General features: G+C 43.8%; 1 protein-coding gene across 33 annotated transcripts in view; it reads left to right on the forward strand.

The window, feature by feature from the left end:
- KCNMA1 (potassium calcium-activated channel subfamily M alpha 1) overlaps window positions 1-20,422 on the forward strand; it is a 739,251-nt gene that overhangs the window by 595,151 nt on the left and 123,678 nt on the right. For 18 of the 33 annotated variants that reach the window (XM_045841891.1, XM_045841893.1, XM_045841895.1 and 15 more), the window contains 2 exons: window positions 1,535-1,621; window positions 7,822-7,898. In XM_045841891.1, coding sequence (XP_045697847.1) covers window positions 1,535-1,621; window positions 7,822-7,898 — 164 coding nt within the window. Of the gene's footprint in view, window positions 1-1,534; window positions 1,622-7,821; window positions 7,899-11,262; window positions 11,272-17,940; window positions 18,115-20,422 lie in introns of all 33 variants that reach the window. The other 15 variants (XM_045841892.1, XM_045841894.1, XM_045841906.1 and 12 more) reach the window with 2 other exon arrangements.

A 20,422-nucleotide genomic window follows, 5' to 3' on the forward strand; every position in this document is an offset into this window, starting at 1 on the left:
AGAAAAATGCACATTATACATGGCAAAATGTGGGCAGCGGGGAGGTGCCTGTGCAGCATGGCCCCTTGCAAGCCGTGCTGTCAGCCGTGGCCTGCCGCCTCCTGATTTGTGAGGAATCTCCATGTTGTCTGTGGTTCTCTAGGGCAGAGCAGTCAAATCTTCATGAGCTCTTGCTATTATTTAGTGTTAATAATAGCAATGACACAGGATTGATTTCCTCCCATCAGGCCTTATTATGGGCAATAGTAGATGTTCTTGTGACCACAAACAATTATTTTGCAATAATTATCTACTCCATTCTCCCAGCAGAACAAAAGTTCACCTGGGTCCTTCCTGTATTGCTGCAGACACATTGCTCTGTTGGTCACTGCACTTTTCTGAAATGGCTTTAGCAGCAGAAAGGGATTACATGTTAATTGCCATCCTCCATTTTGATTATTTTAGGCAGTTAAAGACTTCCTTTAGCCTGATTCCAAACATCTATTACATGAAACACCCGATTTTCAGATCAAAGACTCCTTCCGTTGTATCTGTTGCTGAATTTAGAGTCCCTAAATTCCATATCCATTCAGCCGAAAGCCTCATCTCACTCTCTGTGTATGGCGTTCCTGGATTCTGCTTTTGATCTGCAGAAAATTAGACTTGTTTGTTTCATCCATTTATTAGATTAGGATACATTTATCTCTTCTGTCAGTCCAAACACAACTTGGTCTGCTAATCTATTTATACCACTTTGAAATAGGACAGTGTATATTTAGGTTCATACTTCCCTGCAAGGGAAGTTTCTTTAAGTGGTAATTTGCATTTGTCTTCTAATTACAGTTTGCCCCAATCAGGATGTGCTAGACACACACCTTATTCAAAGACCCCCTTACATCTTTGTAAACAGCAGGCTGGAATCATTAAGTATTTCCAATTGCTGGCATTTTCCTTTTTTACTGTTCTGGTAGACCTAATTCCTTCTACACAGACTGCACATGGAATCTACTTCCATGTCCTTATCAATGTCATGCAGATGTTCTGTTTGCTTCTGCATTGGTTTTGGGTGTCTTGTACCATTCCCTGCAGTGGTATGTGGTGTGTATATGTGTACGTTTCTGTATGCATATAGGGGTCCCATTAATGCTCTGTCATCTAATGGAAAATTGGTGTAGCAGTAACTTTATTAGACTAATAACACTCAGTGTTGACCATCAACAGTATTGTCCAAAGGGGCATGTTATTGGGGATTTTGCTTCAGATCAGAAGCCAGTGTTGGCAACCCCATTATAAAAACCCGGCCCTGCAACCCAGATTTGCTTTGATTTTTACAACGGGCAGTGTGCCAACGTAGGGACTGAGTGGCCGAGCTTTATGATGGCATTATCCAAATAAATGTGTGGGACAGTGGACCTCAGGCTCTAGACAAAATCTGTGGGGAAAGCATTAGACTAGTGGGCCCCCTATACGATTTAACCATGTGGTGTAGCCTTCAAGGTTTTACTCAGAACATGACCTCACAAATGTGTCTTCTTTGTTTTTGTTCACTGAGCAGTATATTAATTAATCCTGGAAACCATCTTAAGATCCAAGAAGGTACTTTAGGATTTTTCATCGCAAGTGATGCCAAAGAAGTTAAAAGGTAAGAGTTTATTTTCACCTGCCTTCCTTTCTGTTGCAACCATAGACATCTTGACCCACTGGGGTGGACATACTCTATATGTATTGGGCCCTAGCCCCCAACTTCGTAGCATGTCTTTGGGCATCAAATGGTGCCAAATCTCAGGAAAAAGGGATCGTGCTTTCAAATGCTTCCATGGGCTTCTCTTCATGGGTGTAATCAGCTCCACATCTCTGAATTAGAATAATAACACTTTAGAGCTAGGAGAGCCTAGTTACCTCCACCTTCATTTCCCAAGGAAGAAAACAGAGTTCCAGAGAGCTGAATTGATTGTTCATGGTCCCCCGATGCTTGGTACCCAGAACAACATAGCATGGGACAACTGACTCCTCGTCTACAGCTCTTTACTTAATGTTGTTACTCAGGCAAATGTACTTGAGGATTATCAGTTTTTTACTTTCAGCATCAAATGGAATCTCAAAAGGTTTGGATTGATTTCAGATGAAATCCTAAACTGGATATATTTCTAAGTGTGGCCATCTAGGTATGTGGCTGAGGTTGTCAGGTTTAATTCTTAAGCCTCTGTAGGTGTAGCCCAGGGCTTCATTGGCCTCTGTGTTTTATGACACCTTTATTAGTATCCTTAACCTGTTCAAGCGGTCCAGGAAATTATAGGACTCTGTGCAGAACACCATGGAACATTGTTGTATTTGATTCTATCCTATGAACTAGAAAAAATTTACTAGCAGAACATGGGACTCAAATGGCTACACAGGTTGTTCAGCTCAACAATAACATTACCTAAAATATTTTAATTATTTATGAAGGTCTGTAATTTATATAAGCCCATCTTTATATAATGGGTTTCTACTCAAAGCCAGGCCTGTGCGAGGTGTTCTACATTCTTTATTGTTCTTCCTCAGAAAAAATCTTATAAGGCACATCTTCTAAAACACTTAGGCTTTGGTCTTCTCCTCTGTGAAGTTGAGATAAATGATTTGTCCAGGCGGTGTGGCACATAAGCAAGTGGCAGAGCCTGGGTAGGAACTTGTCTTTCTTTCCTCAGCCCCACAGTATCTACCAGAGGTAATAATATGAGCAAATTCTTACATAGAGTTTACTGTGTGGCAACACTCTTCTAAATACCAGGTACCAGGTATTAGTGAACTCCCTTAATCCTCTCAATGACCTGATGGGATAGACGATATTATTATTCCTGCTTTACAAATGAGGAAACTGAGGCACAGATTGGTTCACTGACTTGCCCAAAACCACACTGCTGGTTCAAAGCCAGGGTTTAAAACCAGGAAGTCTTACATTCTTAATTATTGCCGAGAGGTGAACCTGACATGCTGAGTGCAGAACAATATTTGGTGGCTGATGCTTATCATTATCTTCCTCATCATCCACTCTTGTAAACTAGTCATACCAGTCATAAAGCTTTCAGGTAAAACACAGAGGGTGGAAAAGGGAAACAAGTCCTTAAAACTGAGCTGTCTGATAGCAACTCCACTTCCACAAAATTACCATTATTCAGGTGTGGGAAAGGAAAACCTGTTTATCCAGGTCCTTACATGTTTGCAGGTCCTTACTGTTCTTTAAGAGTACCCTGAGAACCGGGTTCACCCGAGAGAGTAAAGTTGGGGTGGGGGGAATGGGAACAAACACCGACACCCCAGGGCCCCTGGAGGAGAAGGGTGTGCTCACATCCAGACTGAGACACAAAAGCTGGAAGCAGTGTCTCAGCACCATGAGCGGGGGGCTGGGGAGCAGAATGGCACCATAGATCACGTGTGCCTCCCACATAGCAAATATAACATGAAGCTCCCATTTGTGTAATTCTATTTCCTATTGCATCTCTCACTAATGAATGTCACAAATACCAGGCAGTCCAAAAAACAAATTACCTCCTATATTAGGGAGTGCAGGATGTCTCATTTCAGTGCTTTATGGTATTCACAAATACATGCTGACACAATCAGCTACAACACCAGCCTGTAATTTTCCATGGTGTGTGATGTGTCAGAGCAAATGCTGTCAGTTAGGGGATTTCAAATAGATGAAGACTGCAGAAAACCACAGAAAGGACATTGGAGATTTGAATGAAACTAAACAAGTTTTGTAAAAATAGAACAGTAGATTACGATGCTCTCGTATTGAGTCTGCACCCTGTGCTGCAAAAAACAACAAAAGAAGTTAATGGATCTGGCTCATAGAAACTTTCAAATGCAGTGTGTTAGGAAAAAAAGAGGAGCAAAACCATCCAACTCCAGTCTTAACAAGGTCACTTTGGGATAAGTATTTGGGCTCTTGCCCTATACTCCTTGCCACTAAATATTCTGCTTTTTCAATAACCTTCATATAGCATTTAATGTAGGAGTCACAAAATGGTGCTTCATCAACTCAGTTTGGCTTGCAGGCATGGTTCATTTGAATCACAATTAGAAAAATAGTTTCCAAAATGGAGAAGTCCTAATATTTTACATAAAAATCCCTATTACTGATTTCTCCTTGAACTTGCAGGTCCAAGATTACTGGGCAGCATTCATTCATTCATTCATTCATTCATTCATCAAACATCTGTAGGTCACTCGCTTTTTAGGACACTGTACCAGGTGCCAGGGAAATGCCGGAGAACAATGCAGAGGAGTCCCTGCTCTCATGCGCTCCCATTCTGTGTAGGAGAGAATTGCGCTTGTGTTTAGTCATGGCGCCAAGCATTGATGCAGCTGGGTCACTGCTTTAGGTTGGTTATAGGTGAAGGTTGCTTGGAGGGAGTGACACTTGAGCAGATAGTGAGGTGATGGGAAAGAGTTCATCAGACAGAGATCTGAAGGGAAGAGGAGACATGATGGGAATATGTTTGTTGTGTTCAGGGAACCAAAGGAAAAAGAGGACATTAGGGGCAGCAGACTGTCAAGGTGAGGTTAGAAAGAATGGTAGGGCTAGTTCCCAAAGGACTTTGTATTTTGGATCTGTTATAAGATGGAGTCATGGATGGTTTACGCTGGTGGTGATATCGTCTGGCTTACATTATTAAAAGGCCTTTCTGCGCTGTAGAGAATCAGACACAGTGGAAGAGGAGAGGAGCCAGGAGACTTGGAGACCTCTGCAGAGATTAGGTGGGAGATGATGGCTTGAGGTAGGCTGGGGAGTGGAGGTGGTGAGAAGTAGGACCAGTTCAGAATATCTTTTGGAGAGTTCATAAGGCCCAAATGGACATAGAAGGTGATGGAAACAAGAGGAATCAAGAATGGAGCTGAGATTTGAGCCTTATACAACTGGCTGGATGATGACTCCATCTCACTGAGATGGGGCAAGTGGGAGGAGGAGCAAGATTGGGGTGGAAGGAATTTAAGAATCATAAATGGGTTGTGTTAAATAGGATGTATGCATTAAGTTGTACACATGGCGATGTTGTAAAGGCAGCTGGAGCTAAGATTCTTGACAAAGGAGAGGGCTGGAGATTGAAATTGGGGCACTTAACAGTGAGGGTCCTGGTAAGAAACAGATGATACACTTTAATGGGAAAAAGGAGGAGAGTTCTATAAAGAGAATCTATAAAGTTGGGGGTACAGAGTTAAGGAAAACCTACAAGGAATGGCAGAGCACCCCAGAGCTAGCAGCCGAGGGGAGCCACTCTCAGCCCTAGATCTGGAGAGTCCAGGAGAAGGAGGGCTGTCAGAACTAGACAGAGAGGGCATGCTGTGGGAAAGGCTACCTCACAGGAACTGTGTCCTTATGTAGAGAATTGTTGCTGCCATTGTATGAGCTGGCAGGGAAGGAGTCATCTCTTCTTACCCTCCTGTCTCTTGCTGTCTCCCCCCATTAGACAGATACAAGGAGAAACCAGGAAACAAGGAGACCCTAAATGCCAGCCTTTCAGGGTGCACATCTGGTGTGCTTGATGACCTATGTGGCAGCTTCAGCAGTTGAAGGGTAGCTGGGGAAGGGGTGGGTGAGTGGGAGAGGAAGTGGAGAGGAGACCAGAGAGCCTTGAGGCGGGAGAAGGAGACAGAGTGTAGATCCTGAGGCATGCGAAGCAGCCCCTGGAGTCCAGGGCCATGGATTTAAAGGGAGATCAGTCAGCAACACTCAGCTGCTCAGGTGCAGGTGTGCAGCAAGGTAGGGGCTTTGCCAGGTGAGCAGGAGAGAGGCAGAGGTGGGTGGAGAATAGAATAGTGCTGGCAGAGAAGTGCCACTTGGAAAAACTCACATGGAGCTTAAATACTCTGCCCTCTCCAGTTGGGGGATATGCCTCTAGGTTGCCACAGACCCACCCCCTCCCCCACTTCACTCATTAACTTTACGTGTCTGGCTCCTGTGGGCGTTTTTTACTTTCAGAATCCAGCTTTAATTCATGAGGTAATTATGTTTTATTTTTCAACAGTCTATTCAGGCTCATCATAATTTCTTCATCTCCTTAGTAGAGATGTGTTTAAGACCTTGGGCACTGGGACTAGATTGTGTGGATTTGAATCCTGGTTCTGCCACTCAGCTGTGTGACCTTGGGCAGGCACTTAACCTCTCTGTTTTTCAGTTTTCTTATCTATAAAACAGATAATAATCATACTTCCATCAAAGGATTGTTTGAGGATAAAATATGTTAATACTTATTAAATGCTTAGAACAGCACCTGGTCTATAATCTGTGCTCTGTAAATGTTAGCTGTTATTATTAATACATGTAGGAACATCAAATGTGGGGAGAAAATGGGCAAAGAAAGTGAAAACAAAATTGCTTCCTTCTTTCTTGCACTTCCCCTTTTAAGGCAAGTCATCATTGATTGCATTTGTAGCCACATTGCCACTGAGGACAAACAATCAGCTGCCTTTTGTTGTTTTGGCAAGATAGATGAAAACTGGCATTTAAAGCAATAGTGGATGAGCTGCCAGGGTGGAAGGAGCATGGGGCCTGAATCTAGAGGACCTAGGGCTGGCCAGGTACCAGCACAGGATGACAATGGGCAGTTATGACTACCTCCTCCATTTACAGATGAGAACACTTGGGTCTCAGGGCTTTTGGCTGCAAGATCTCGGCTGTCTTCCAGATCAAAAGTCTTAACAGTGGTTTCCAAAAGTCCCAGTTCTCTGAAAAAACATAAAAAGGAACCTAGGAATAAAATGGTCAAGAATTGTGTTTATTTCTTTATAGCACTGGCAAGGAGAGACCGTGTTTATCCCTGGCATTCAGCTTTGTGTTAGGAGTGGTGAAGGTGTGAAGCCAGGGATTTTGTTAGTCACTGTACTCAGAAGGCTGTGAGGCTGTTCAGTGAATTTTATCACCTCCCCAGTACTGATAGGGCACAGGCCTCTTGTGCTGTTCTTCTAGGCCTTGATCATTTTAAATAGCGCTTGAATGGTCTTACTTTGCTTCATCCAGAATATCTTTGACATGGCCAATGCTCTTTGTCATCACATATTGACACTTAAGATGAGGGGATTTTCCTGTTGATTGATTGCTTTCTCTGGGTCTTCTTCTATTCAGCCCAACCCTATAATGCCCTCTGTCCATCCCATTCCACTGGCCAGCTGAGCCATCGTTTTATGTAGTAAGAAGAAAACCTTCATTTATTGCATGATCTCAAGGCTGGAGAGTATGGGAGTTGGTCCAGCCAGCTTTGCAGTAAATGTGGATGATGGAATCCCAGAAGGCATTTGACAGAGGAGCCCCTTGATTCATCACTTTTGATTTCCCTTCTCTAATCTCCTCCTCAGCCTCTCTCACTTTGGCTGAAATGAAAAGATGTTTTCAGAGTGACAAGGCGAATATTTTTGTTTGCCTGAGGAGCGTCATCCTTGTGCCCCTTTAATGTACAGTTAACCAGACTGAGGATTTCGGAGATGTGTTTACCTCCCCCCCCACCCCCCAAGGGCCTGAGGCTGCTCGCCCACATGTTCTGAGGGGCAGCATTGAAGCTGTCCTCAAAACGAAAGACGAGCGAGCTGACGCCATGTGTCACACCGGCAACCTTTTCCCCAGTTCCTTTTCAAGTGAAAGTTTATTAAAAGAAGCACTAACTCAAATCACAGAGACCTGTGTTTGAAATAAATGGTCTTGCAACAAACATTTCCGTCTGTCAACGTCTAAACCTTTCAAAAGATTAAAGGAAATTAGTGCTGGCGTGTTTCATTAATTTGGCACCACAGTGGAGGAAATGTGGTACTCATTTCATCTGGTGGATTATGAAACGTGTCAGTTTTTCCATTCTCTTTCTCCAGGGCATTTTTTTACTGCAAGGCCTGTCACGATGACATCACAGATCCCAAGAGAATAAAAAAATGCGGCTGCAAACGGCGTAAGTAGTGTTTCTTACCCCCGTTGCTCCTTTCCTTCCTTTTCCCCAAATTCATTTCCCTTCTTTCCCTTTTGAAGAAACACTAAACATCAAGAGTTTTCTTGAATATGTTTATGTTTCACCCAGCAGTTTAAAGAGACATGAAATAAATACCTGTCCTCACTTTATTAGAGCAGAGGTTGAAAAATCATCACCACCAGCACCTAGGAGTAAACCTAGTGCCTAATCCCGCCTCTTGACTCTAAGGGGATGAATAGCTAGCGGTGCCCAGTCGAACACAGTAAGTATGGTGTGTGAAAAGGAGGACAGCTAAGGCCATGGAGGAGGGAGTGTTCTGTAAAGTGCTTTCTTGTGGCTGTGGGGATGCCAAGTGTAAAGATGGCTGTACTAGGGCAAGGAGGGAGACTGAGTGTGAGGACTCGGTTTCCCTAATGGGAGCTGACTCTCATTCCACTTGGGATCACTGCAGATTTGGTAGCAAAGGCCAATGTTTTCAGCTGTGATACTTTCAGACTGGCCCAAGAAAAGAACTTGGACATCGCCAGTGGATTTTGTCATTGTTCCAGGGACCAACCTCGAATACCACTGCTCTTTGGGGTAGATGAACTTGGGCTTGGTAGCTAATGGCATATCCTGTCTCCAACTCCTTCCAAAGTAGCTTGCCAATGGAGCCTCTTGAGAAAGACATGGGAAGTTAGGAATGTTGGATTGTGAGTTCCTGAGAAACCAGGATTTAAAGTAGGCTTTGCCTTGAGAAGGTCATGCCTTTGGCAGTGATCATGTGGCATTCATTGTCTAATAGAAATTGTTTACAACCCTAGAGAAAACGCTAATAAGGACGCCTTCCTTCCTATGGCAATTTAGTCTTTCCAAAGCTCCTTATGATCATTATTTTCTTTGATTCGTACCATAATCCTACATAATTGGCAGGGGATGTTATTTATCCCATCTTACAAAAAGAAGTTAAGGTTTCAAGTTCAGTGACAGGATGAGATTGCTGAGACCTCATTGACAGATTCAGGCTTGCCCGAAGGCCTCTCCTAATGTCCTGCCCTGATGTGTTTTGTTTGTTTGTTTGTTTGTTTGTTTGTTTTTGTTTTTTTTTCCAGGAGAAAGGGCAAAGTGGGTGACATTGGGTCTGATGAGTAAGAACACAGTTATAAGATATTGTCCCATAAAGTACTTTTTCACAAGCAGGAACCACACAGATGAACACCCTTCCTGGGATATGCTGAACGATGCAGGGCTTTATTCACTGCACCCCTAAAGGGGCACAGTAAATGTAAACCAGTAAGATGTAAATTCCACTCTGCCGGAGCATGGAAAAGACTTGGTCTAGAGCAGTCTCTGTGGAAACCCTTTTGCGCTGCTCCCCAAGTCTAGGACACCTTGGGCCTACTGTTTTGTTCCCTCTTCTTCGCTGACTTAACGCAGAGTCCCCTCCTCTCAACTCTGACACCCCACCCAGATGGGTATGAATGGAAATCTCAGAACAAGAGCCTCTAACTTCTTGGGGCCTAAGAATTCTCCTAGTCTAACAGCCTGTCAGGACAAGTGTCTAAGGGCAAGTGAGACACAGAACAAACCCACTCCTGAGTCCATGACTCTGAAGGCCCTTCTCAGCAGGTGGTCCACGCCAGCTCTGCTTTGCTTCATGGGTACCCTTGTTTTGTGCAAGGCACTGCTCTTGATGCTAAAGATGGTGTGGTATATAGGATAACATCCCTGTCCCCCCAAGCCTTTACTCCACTGGAGGATCATGGAACAATAATCATAGACACAATTAAATACATTCAGATAGAGACAAGGGCTATGAAGAGATTGGATGCTGCCGGAGGGTGTGAGGAACATTTGCAGAGATGCTGCTTTAGCTGGGAACCGAAATGAGCTTGCAGTGTTTGAGGGGAGGAAAGGCAGCCAGTGGAGCTGGTGGGATTGGAGGGAGAGGGATATGAGACAGATCATGGAGGAAGGCAGGCACCATGCTAAGAAACTTGGGCTTTATTCCTACAATAATATAGTTGTTTTCAAGCAAGGAAATTATACCACCAATTCCTGTTGATCTCCTGGGTGACTGGACAGAGAGCAGAGTCTAGGGAGGCAGGAGGGGAATGGAAGGATAGAGAGTAAGTGTCTCAGACTCCTGCTGAGCTGGAACCCAGCAGATGGGTTTTTTAAGTCCCCAGAAATGAGGATTTGATCTCAAAGGACATTTTTCCATTTTGGTTCTAGGCAAGCAAATGGCAGTAGTCTTTAATATTATCCTGGAGGGAAAGGCACATAATTGTTTGAAATAATATTATTCTCTTCATTTCCATTGAAGTTGGCTCAGCTGGTGAAGCGTGCGGTCTCCCATCATGCATAGCAGAGTGCTGCGAAAGGACTGCCTCTCCGAAGCCAAGCCAGTGTGACCAGGGTCTCGCTGCCTCCTCTCTGCATCCTCCCCCCACATGGGCTCCTCCTCTCATAGAGGCCCTGGCTGTAAGGCTGATGTTTGATAACAATCAGAATTGTCCAAATATTGTTCTTCCTAATTACACAGCCGTAGCAGCCACCGTTCCAGAGGGCAGGATGCAGATGTGTATGTGTGAGTGGCAGTTAGAATAAATTAGTTATTAAGCCTAAGGCATACCAGGCAAGTTAGGAAATTGGGGGAGCTAAGTTTTGGTTACAAAGAAACTTTCATTACAAGGAGCAGAATTGTTAACAGTGTACCAAGTGCATACTGTCCCATGCCCAAAGTGGGGGAGGGCAGCTGCCACATACTCGTTTGTCCAAACCTGGTAGGTCAGGTATTGGTAATCCACCCTGGAATGATACACCTCCATGAAGGCAGAGCTGGTGACAGTCACTGGTCCCTGTTTGCAGCTTCCTAGCCCTCCTCCCTCAGCCTAGCTCTTCCCCGTTGACCCTGCTCACTCCCACCTCCACCACTTCATTCACTTTTGTTCAGAGACTTGAATGTTTCGTGTTTTACTACCTGGAGAAGTACTGAGTGTGGACATTCCATGCCTGGAAATTCTGTGGTAGTATAGTTTAACTTTTGCATTTCTTTCCATTTCTTCATAGCTCTCCATCAAGGAAGAGGGTCAAATTCAGCGTCTGGCCAAGCAGCAAGCTCTCAGAATCTATTTACCCACTTTTTTTTTCTGTATAACAAACTTGGTCTAATGATTGATATTTTCTCCCCCTGCCTCTAAAAGTTTGCCAAAGCATAGACTCCTAGGAGACAAGTCATGTCTAAATTGATGTGTTTGAAGGAATTTTCTTGAACTTCTAATCATTGACATATTTTTGATTTATTTTTTTCCTCTTTGCTGCCTTGGAATACGGCCCCTACTCTATTTTAACTGCACACTGGTAGTGATATATTGTGAGTAAAACGGGTTCCCAGCAGCCCGCAGTCCAGTTTCCCCTGTCTTTCTCTAGAAGAGATACTTCTTTTATTTTCTGTACAGTTTCAGTTTCTTTTTTTCTTTTGGTATTTATGTTGCATGTAGCAGTAATATCATGCCCCCACTCCCTCATCCGCACAGTCTGCCGAGTGGCCGGGTGCTGGAGAACCCTGACAGCAGGATCCCCTCCCCACCCCCCGCCCTGTTCATCCACCCACCCCGTAGCTTTTGGCCAGCTTCTGGTGCTGTCTTATTTTTCTATTTGAAAATAAGACCTTGACAACAGTGTTTCTCTTGAAGGCCTTGTCTCAGGACCTTTGGGGGACACTGAGTATGCTGGGGTAATTACCATTATAGTGCTAGATGCCTCATCGACTGGGGGTCATTGTCATGCTGGCCTTTCATAAATCGTACTTGGTCTCCTTGACCACTGAGCTTGAATTCCTATCCTAAAGGAAACACATATGCTACATATATATTCCTGTGTTGTGATACATATATATCATGTCCCAGTATTTTATATGTAAAAATGTACATTTTTATATATAAGCATAGAGATATTTTATAGAGAGAGTGATTTATTATAACATTTGCACTTCTCTGTATGAGAAAGTGCTTGCTGGAGGATTAATTGGACACCCAACTTTGGGACTGTAAGTATCTAGCTTGCCTTACTGGAGACAAGTATTTCCACAGTGGTAATTATTTCCAACAGTCTGTGAAATTCCCTTGCTTTAAAATAAGGTTTCTCCTTCAATCAGTACCCAGTAGGATATGCCCAGTTCCTCTAGGGATGTTAGTTAGGCATCTTGGAAGATGTTTGCTTGTTTAGTAAACATTTACTTGTTTAAGGAGGAGAGTGTTCTGCTCCACTGATGAGCTCCACAGAAGTCTGAACAAGTAAATGCGAGTCTCCAAGCCCCTAACTTAGTGAAGGCGTAGGACCCCTCTCACGCAACAAGATGGAGCAGTCGAGGAGGAGCTTTTAGGGCTAGTATTTCTGTGTGTTACTTAGAGTAGCGCTGCGTTCTGTTGTGCTGGAACCGAGCATGGGACCTTTACTCCTGTACGTAAAACCACTGAACACGAGGCCCAGCCTGCAGAGCAGTTCAGTCCAGTAGTCCTAGAATTTGGAGGTGTCTTGGCACTGGGCCCCCTCATTCTCCTCTACAACAGAAGAGAGAGACAAGTTGGTCATCTGCTTTTTGCTGGGCTTCAGAGCTGGAGGGTATAGAGTGCTCAGTGCACACACAAAACAAAGGAATGACCTTCCTCAGTTTGATGCACATTCTGCCAAAACTGACGCTGCAGCTTCCTTTATCTGCAGAACACCTTTAAGGATGGCTTGAGGGCAGGAGCTACTTTTTATACCTGCAGAGCTGCCTACAGAATCTAATGACCCTTCAGAATCGGTGGGAAATCTTGATGTCAATCAACAAACAACTCTAGTGCCAAATTCTTCTGCCTCCTTCAGCCACAACATGGTGTTGAGGGTGGAATCAACCAGCTTGGTAGGCTCTGCGCTGCTGACATCCACTAGCTTTTCCTTCTCCCTCTTTCCACTTTGGGAAAACCACCTGGAAGATCTTTCTTCTCCTTCCAGAAACTAATAGGAGGATTTTGCTAAGTGAAGACATCATTGCTCATTTTTAGGACTTGAAAGAATGCTCCCTGATCCCCAGTGTCACATCAGACAAATGCCTCACCTTACACCTCGGCAGACGTTTTCTGCCATGGATTTGCACCTGTGATCTTCGTTGCTGCGAGCAGGTGAACAGCAGCTCCTGGGTTCAGGCTTGGAAATAATCCTTCCTACATTGGATTGGCTTTAAACATGAGGTTGTGATCTGACAAGTGCCTATGAATTGAATGGCAGCTTTTTTTTCCTGCCACACAAGTCTTCCCTTGAATCGCTCCATTTGAAACCTGAACTATTTTCGCTCCAGCAGTTGGAAAACTCCATCTGAGCCTCCCAGTCCAGCACTGCTTTCCTTGCCCCTTCCAGTACACCCTGGAAATTAAGATTGTGCAATTGGAAATTGGCTGACAATTTGGTTGCTGATGCAGGAGGCAGATGGTGCTGAGAACAGGTTGGACTCCATCTCCCTCTTCCATTCCAGGCTTGGCTGGGAAGGGTTCACCAGCAGAGAACCTGCGTTTGACAGCTGATTGTCAGTTTGCCGCAAAGAAAGAGCGGTAACTAAACTACACCTACAGCAGCTACTGCTCCACAGGTTTCCTTTCTCACGACCATGGCCTTTGCAAACATAGCACATGTTGTCCAAGAGCATGTCTGAGAGGTCTTCCAGCTTTAAACACTCGCGGGTGAAGAGTAAACCTTTGATGATGTCCATTAGGGAAATACTTTTATGTTGTCTCTATAAATAGCACTAGGAAGTCATAATGGAAATACTGGATGAATATTCATTTCATTGTGGTGAAGAAAAGCACATAAAAGCTTTTTCTCAAACTGTAAAACTGTTAGGACAGGGTTCTTAGGGGGAAGGTGAGACCCGGGGCCTAATTCTTGGCAACCACATAACCTCTTTGAATCTGTGGCACAAGTCCAAGAACTAGAAACTTATGATGTGGGCCAAAGAGAAAACTGGGTCCCCAGAGGCTTGTATTTCTGCTCTCTCAGAGTTAAGCTGGCCTTACGGGGGCAATTAATTGAGCATAAAGTTCTAAGAGCCCTAAGGTAGAATGACAAGTAGCTACAGAATGTATATCTACTGGAGACACTCTCTTGTCTGTTCCCTGTCTCAGGACACTACTTCAGAGCTTTGAGGTGACCCAACCAGCTGTTGCTGAAGTGGTTCTACTCTGCTGTCCATGGCTGCAGGGGCAATGTGCAAGTTGCCACTTTTGACCACTCTGAGACCATCTCCTAGAACCTCCACCCCTTTGGCCCTGCTGCCTCCTAAACACCTGTTTTGGATTGGGAGGAGCAACTAAATGAAAATGAAAAGGCACGAGCATTTCAGGTGTTACAGGCTCACAGGGTCCTCTCTCTGCTTGCTTACCGAGATAGCCCACTAGTTCGCGTCTGTTAACTAGCTGCTCTTCCACATAGATCCACTAGATGTCCTCATTGATCTACTTTATATTACTGTTGAAATCCTGGGGAAAACTCCCTTCTTTGAGGATTGTGATTTGGGAAGAGAACATGGGGTGACTACGTAATAAAGACAATCAACAAACACCAAAGCAGAGAGGGCACTTTTTGTGGCTAGAGAGTAGATATGAAATTTACTTCTGCTTTAAATAAATATTGAAACTTTCAAAGTCGCTCTTTGAAACCTAATCTTGGTAGTTTTAAATGGCACTCTGTTATCTGAAATTAACCTTCTAACCTACATCAGTTCTAAAAAGGAAACAATCACAGAAATGGAAATAAAATACCAGTGATTTGGAATATCCATGATTCGCTAAAACAAAACCAAAGGATTAGGAAGCCAGAGAGAGTTGACGGAGATGCGGAGTAGTATTTTCCAAATTAGGAGGTCCTTGACTTAATTTCGATGTGATTTTATTTTACAACTGGAGAGTATAATTTTACATACAGACTGTCCACATTTTCTGGAAGAGCTACCGCCAGGGAGACATATCCTCACCCGTTTTTAGTTAAAGAGCTCGTACAGTGGCCCAGAGGAAGGGTCTTCCTGCCGGAACACACATCCTTCAAGCCTGGGGGATCACTCCACCAGATGCGAGGTCAGAAGGGGCCTCAGCTTTTAAGAAAGCGGGCCTGGGAAGATGTAGGTGAACACACCAGATGGGGATGGGGAGGTCCACGAGAACGGACTCTTCAGAAGTAGAGCAAAAGAGCCGCCCTTCCAGGTGGGGCACCTCGGTCCCAGCTCTAGACATTGCTGTTGACGAAGGTTTGTCAGCGTGTGGGGCTCAACCATTTTTCACTGTTTCCGTCTTGTCTTGGAGCCTCTCACTAATCTTTCTTGCTGATTTTTTTTTTTTGTGGTGGTGCTTGTTTGTCTGCTGAGGTTTCTATTTTGTGTTTGGTGTGAGTGTAAAAGTGATGACTGAGAAGCAATGACGAGTAATAGCATGTTTTCCTTTTTATGCATATGCTGCTTTGGAATGTGACTGCTTATAATTAACATTTAATCTTCTTATAGCAAATGGTTTTTTACTGCTTTGATTACCAGTTTCAGCCTGTTCCTGCATGCTAACAATATGAAATTTTAGAACAATGCATGGTCTCCAGAAGAGCCAACAGTAACAGTTGCAAACAGTCCCTGAGAGGCACTTGTTTAAAGATGTGTTTCCTCCTGAACCCTTATCAAGTAGGAGGTTTAAATCACCCCTTATGATGGGCTTACCCCTGTCAAAGCCATTTCAAAACTTATTCCACCCCCATCTACCTTTCCCTTGTCCTTAAAGATGGTATATGTATGTATATGTATGTGTGTGTGTATATATACGTATATGTATATATATATGTATATATACACACACACACACATATATACATATATATGAACTTTCTTTCCCTATAAATGTGTCAGATTCTATTACTGTATATGAACCCAAAATGGCAGGATGAAAATGAAAACCAGGGACTGTTGCTAATGAGAAGCATAGCATTTCAGAGTTTGATGGGCTTCTTTTCTGCTACAGCATTTGATTAAAATTTTTTTCGAAACAATGTATCTACAGTGAAACCAAAAATCATCTTTGTTTCCCTCTTCTGTGTAAATAACAAATCAATATTTCCAGTAAAATAACTAGCAAAGAAAAAACAAGCAAGTGGTCTCTAAGTTGTACCCCAGATCTGGATTTAAAGTAATCTTATTTTCATGTCTTCAGCTGAAGACATTTTCTCTTTTCTCGATTTCAGCAACTGCCCTTTGGGGGTGTCTGGGTGTCCACGCCTGCTTTCCAAATTCTTCTGATCTGAATGCTATAGTAGAATTTTCCCCTCTAGAAGCTCAGCTCCAGAATGACTAGGCACATGTTGACTAGGGCCGGGTCACGTGGTGGCAGTGTGAGCGACTGGCCAGCTAGGATGCTGAAAGAACTTGTCACCAAAAAATGCGAGCCAAGTTTACAGGAACAGAGTTGCTGCTGAAGAGATCTCTCATTCATCTCCCCCAGTGCCTGTTCTTCACAATCATAACGTTACCCCTGCTTGACAAATATACTGTATGGCAAGTCATAAAGGTCTTAGAACAGGACTTGACCCATTTGAGAGATTTAAACCCCTCTTCCTGGTGACTGTAACATTCAAAGAGGGCAAAACCACAAGCCATATTTTAAAGTAAGGGTGCAACCATTCTCCACAAAGAAAAAGAAAGGGGGGAAATACGACTTTTGAAATGGAAGGTATGGGCACAGGGAATAACACCTCTCTTTAGTTCGGGTTACTGTTTGGCTATCATGCTTGGAATTCTGCCCTCCTGCGAGAGAAGCAGGCCATGCAGGCTTGATAAGCAAACATTTTTGCCTATTGTAGCATCAGATTGAGGTGCAAAAAGCTTCTCATTGAACTTAACTAGAAATTGGCTTGCAGGGTAAAGGTGAAGGGCATTGAGAAGCCCTGCAGCGAGGTCTAGCCACTTTTTTGTAGGCTTGCACTTGAGCTGGGTCCCCAGGTAGCACAGAACCTACAGTTCTAGCCTCAGAAGCACCATCAGTGCTGCGCACAAGTCTCAATATTGTACATGTGGTCTCTTCTTTTATTTCATGTTTTGTAATTTTTAATCTATTTTGGCCAGATTTTTCTGTAGAGGAAAAAATTATGATTTTCCAGTAGCCTGGTTGCTTTCTGAATTTTGGGTGGGTGGGTAGAGAAAGGGAGATGGTATTTTCAGATTCTCTCAGCTTCAAGCAGAAAATACACCCAAGAGTAGCTAAATGCACTGCAATAGACCAACATCTCATATGCTTTGGGTGATTTTTTTATTTTTGAACTTCCTTTAATGTCAAACACGCAGCGTTAGCCTTGAGTAGCTGCATTTCTTATATGGACAGATTTGGATATTTGTTCTGTCAAGAGTAAATTTAAATTCCTGTAGGCATCATGTAAACTCACTCTGGGGAAGTTCAGCAGAGGCATCCTCAGATTCTATATTAACGTGTAATCGTTTCACATCTAATTTGATGCAAGCTTGTCCCAGGCTCTGCCTAATGCCCAGAAATGGATGGAAATTAGAAAGCCTACATATTAGCTATATTTGCATCTTGCAAAAACCATTTATTGTACCAAGTCAGCAGTTCATTGATTGGCTATGTGTATATTTTTATATTTTGTCCTCCTGTATTTATTGTGCCAGGGGAAAAATGCTGGTTACGTTTTTGCTGTCAATAACATGCTCTTCCTCTCATCCAAGACCGCGATTGTTATCAGCCATGCCCTTTTCCTGTAGTCCCCCGAGTTACCTAGGGGAGAAAAGTCGTACACAACAGCCTTGGGGATTATAAAGGCAATTTATATCTTCGCTGCTTTTTTTTGATGTACAACCCAACTGTTACCAACAGTCACTCTGTATTTTTTTCTGGGTCAAGACTGTTACTGTGAACTAAGACCTATGTTAAATCCCTTCAGCTCCCTTCAGCCGCCTTGCTGTGCGTGACCTTGCCATTAACTACCGCTCTTCCTCTCCTCTCATCCAACCACATGGTGATAGCCGAGATGTCCATCTACAAGAGAATGAGACGGGCATGTTGTTTTGGTTGCGGACGTTCTGAGCGTGCCTGCTCGTGCATGTCAGACCGTGTGCGTGGTGACGTGGACACCCTTGAGAGAGCCTTCCCACTTTCTTCTGTCTCTGTTAATGATTGCTCCACCAGTTTCCGTGCCTGTAAGTTTAACTCAGCACTCGCAGTTCCATGTCTCTGCTGTCTGTGGTGTCATCCCCGTCTCGTGTCGTGCCCTGTGGTCCTGTGAGTCAGTCAAGCTGGTGTTTCCTTCCCCGTGTGACCTCGTATGTGGTGATGTGTGGCCCCAGCTTCCTGTGTCACAGAGTACGTGCTGGGGGAGGCGTACTTCTTGAAATGGTGTGCAGCACTATGTTGTTGCTGTGTGTGGATAGTCTCTGTCCTTTAAATAACTACAAATGGAAATTAATATGACAGCAGATTAAATACAATAAAAATGCAGGTGTGTGTGGAAATGTATACCTTAACATTCAGGAAAGCTTAGACCTTGGATTGGGTCACAGGGAGGAAAGAAAAAGGTGTGGGGAGAACAAACCAGCTCTAGCTTTAAATTCTTTTTAGTGAGCTTAGTTTCTAAAATACAACAGGGTTTTGATGGAGATGGATTTTTTTTTATGATGTCTCCCCAATCTGGATCTCCTTCTTCCAGTGCCAGATTGTGTCCTATGTTCTGAAGGAAAAATATTCTAAATCTTCCAACCTATATAAACTGATGGATCCTAGAGCTCCTCCTGAAAAGGATGTCTAATTTAGAGGATCATTCCATTAATATCTTTTATTTTTCCAAAAATACAGCTCCCTGTTTAAGCTATCTTGTAGCAATTGTAATTTCAAATAATTAAAACTATAAGCATTGAACCTCCAAGCCTGTTGCACAGACCTTTGAGGTCAGTCTGCTTTGTTACCTGCAAGCTCAGGGATGTCATAGAACCTGCCAAGATCTTGAGCTGGTAGCTGCCAAAGCTGAGATATGCCAGATTCCTGAGACAGCTGTCATCATTGTCTTCAGCATGAGTTTTGCTGGGGTTTTACTGACACAATTCAGAGGTGATATTACTGAAAGCTCCAGTTTGTACACAGAGACACTGGGATATGGCTTCCCTTCTAAGGGCAGAAGAGGCTGTGGTTCTGTATGAGGACTTGGATGCCTTAAAGGGTAGCTGTAACCTTATTTTCACATGTTTGCTAGCATGGGAGGCAGAAGACAGTCCTTCTGTGCTTCATCTTTTTTAAAAGCACCCAACGCATTTTTTGGTGACCATATTGCCATCCATTTTCTCCCTTAAGTGCATAGGGCTGGTTGAATTAAACTTCCACCAGCAGGGGTTAATTCACACTGGCAATGAGGCTGGAGAGCACTTTATTTGCTCTTGAGCATTTACCTCCATAGAAAGGTTGTCCCACTCACCTGCACTGACGTTGAAGGCAGTCCCAGTATGGTGTGCTTGTGTGATGGTGATCCATAGAGGCTCTGAGGGCTGGGAGAGTCCTAACCTCACTGTGTGGGGTGGAGCAATGTGCCCAGGCTGGTGCTGGTGTTTGTCCCTGCAGTTCAGGTCTGAGCCATGATCTGTGCATTGAGCTGTCTTAGAGTCATCTGGAAAAGTTAGATCTAGGACCATGAATCATCCTCTCAAATTCATGATTCACTGCCTCTCCAGGACAGTGCCAAGGGACAAGATTCATTTGCAATAGTGATAGCTATTGAGAGGTATTTGGGACTGTCTAAATCTTGTCTTGACAGTGATCTAAAATGGAACTTTTTAGATAGAAAGTTTCCTTTAAGTGTTTCTTACAGATGCCATAGTATGGATTCTTACCACTTATTCTCATTGTAAGAGTTTTTCTCTGATCATATGACACTACCAAGGTCCAGTAGGCCACAACCACAGAGTGAATTTGGGTGTCTATGAAGTGTGGCAAGACACCAGCTTTAGAGACAGGAGCTGGGGAGCATGAGCAATGGGGTGAGCTGTGGCCACATCACTTTGATTGACTGTGGAGAATGTAACCATCAACCACTGGGTTACCCTCCCGCCTAAGGCACAACTTCTGTTTCCAAATAATTACTGGGCTCTAAATCCTTGGCCCGAGAGTCAGTAGAGAAAAGGAAGGAGCCATTCGGGCTCTAAACTGGGGCTTTGTGGTCATGTCTTGGCTCTGGTCATCCATACCAATCACAGCAAAACCTGTGTGAGGCCCATGATACTTGGTGTGTGTAATTTCCATTTTATCCAGGAGAAACCATAATTGGAGGGATTTCTCAGCTCTGCAATTGAATCTAAGTGTTGGTGGAGGCCAGGAGAAGAAAAACTTGGGGTGGGATTGTCCTGTCCTCTCAGAAACATCCTGTGCATGAGATCGTTGTCCTTCCTGCCCCTCCAAAATCAGCCCCACCATGGAAAACATGGGGTTTTGGGCTGGATGTTGAAGTTCTAACTGGTACTGACA

Source organism: Phyllostomus hastatus, unplaced genomic scaffold (genome assembly GCF_019186645.2).
Source record: "Phyllostomus hastatus isolate PE091 unplaced genomic scaffold, TTU_PhHast_1.1 phas_contig_38, whole genome shotgun sequence".
In the NCBI taxonomy this organism is placed as follows: domain Eukaryota; kingdom Metazoa; phylum Chordata; class Mammalia; order Chiroptera; family Phyllostomidae; genus Phyllostomus; species Phyllostomus hastatus.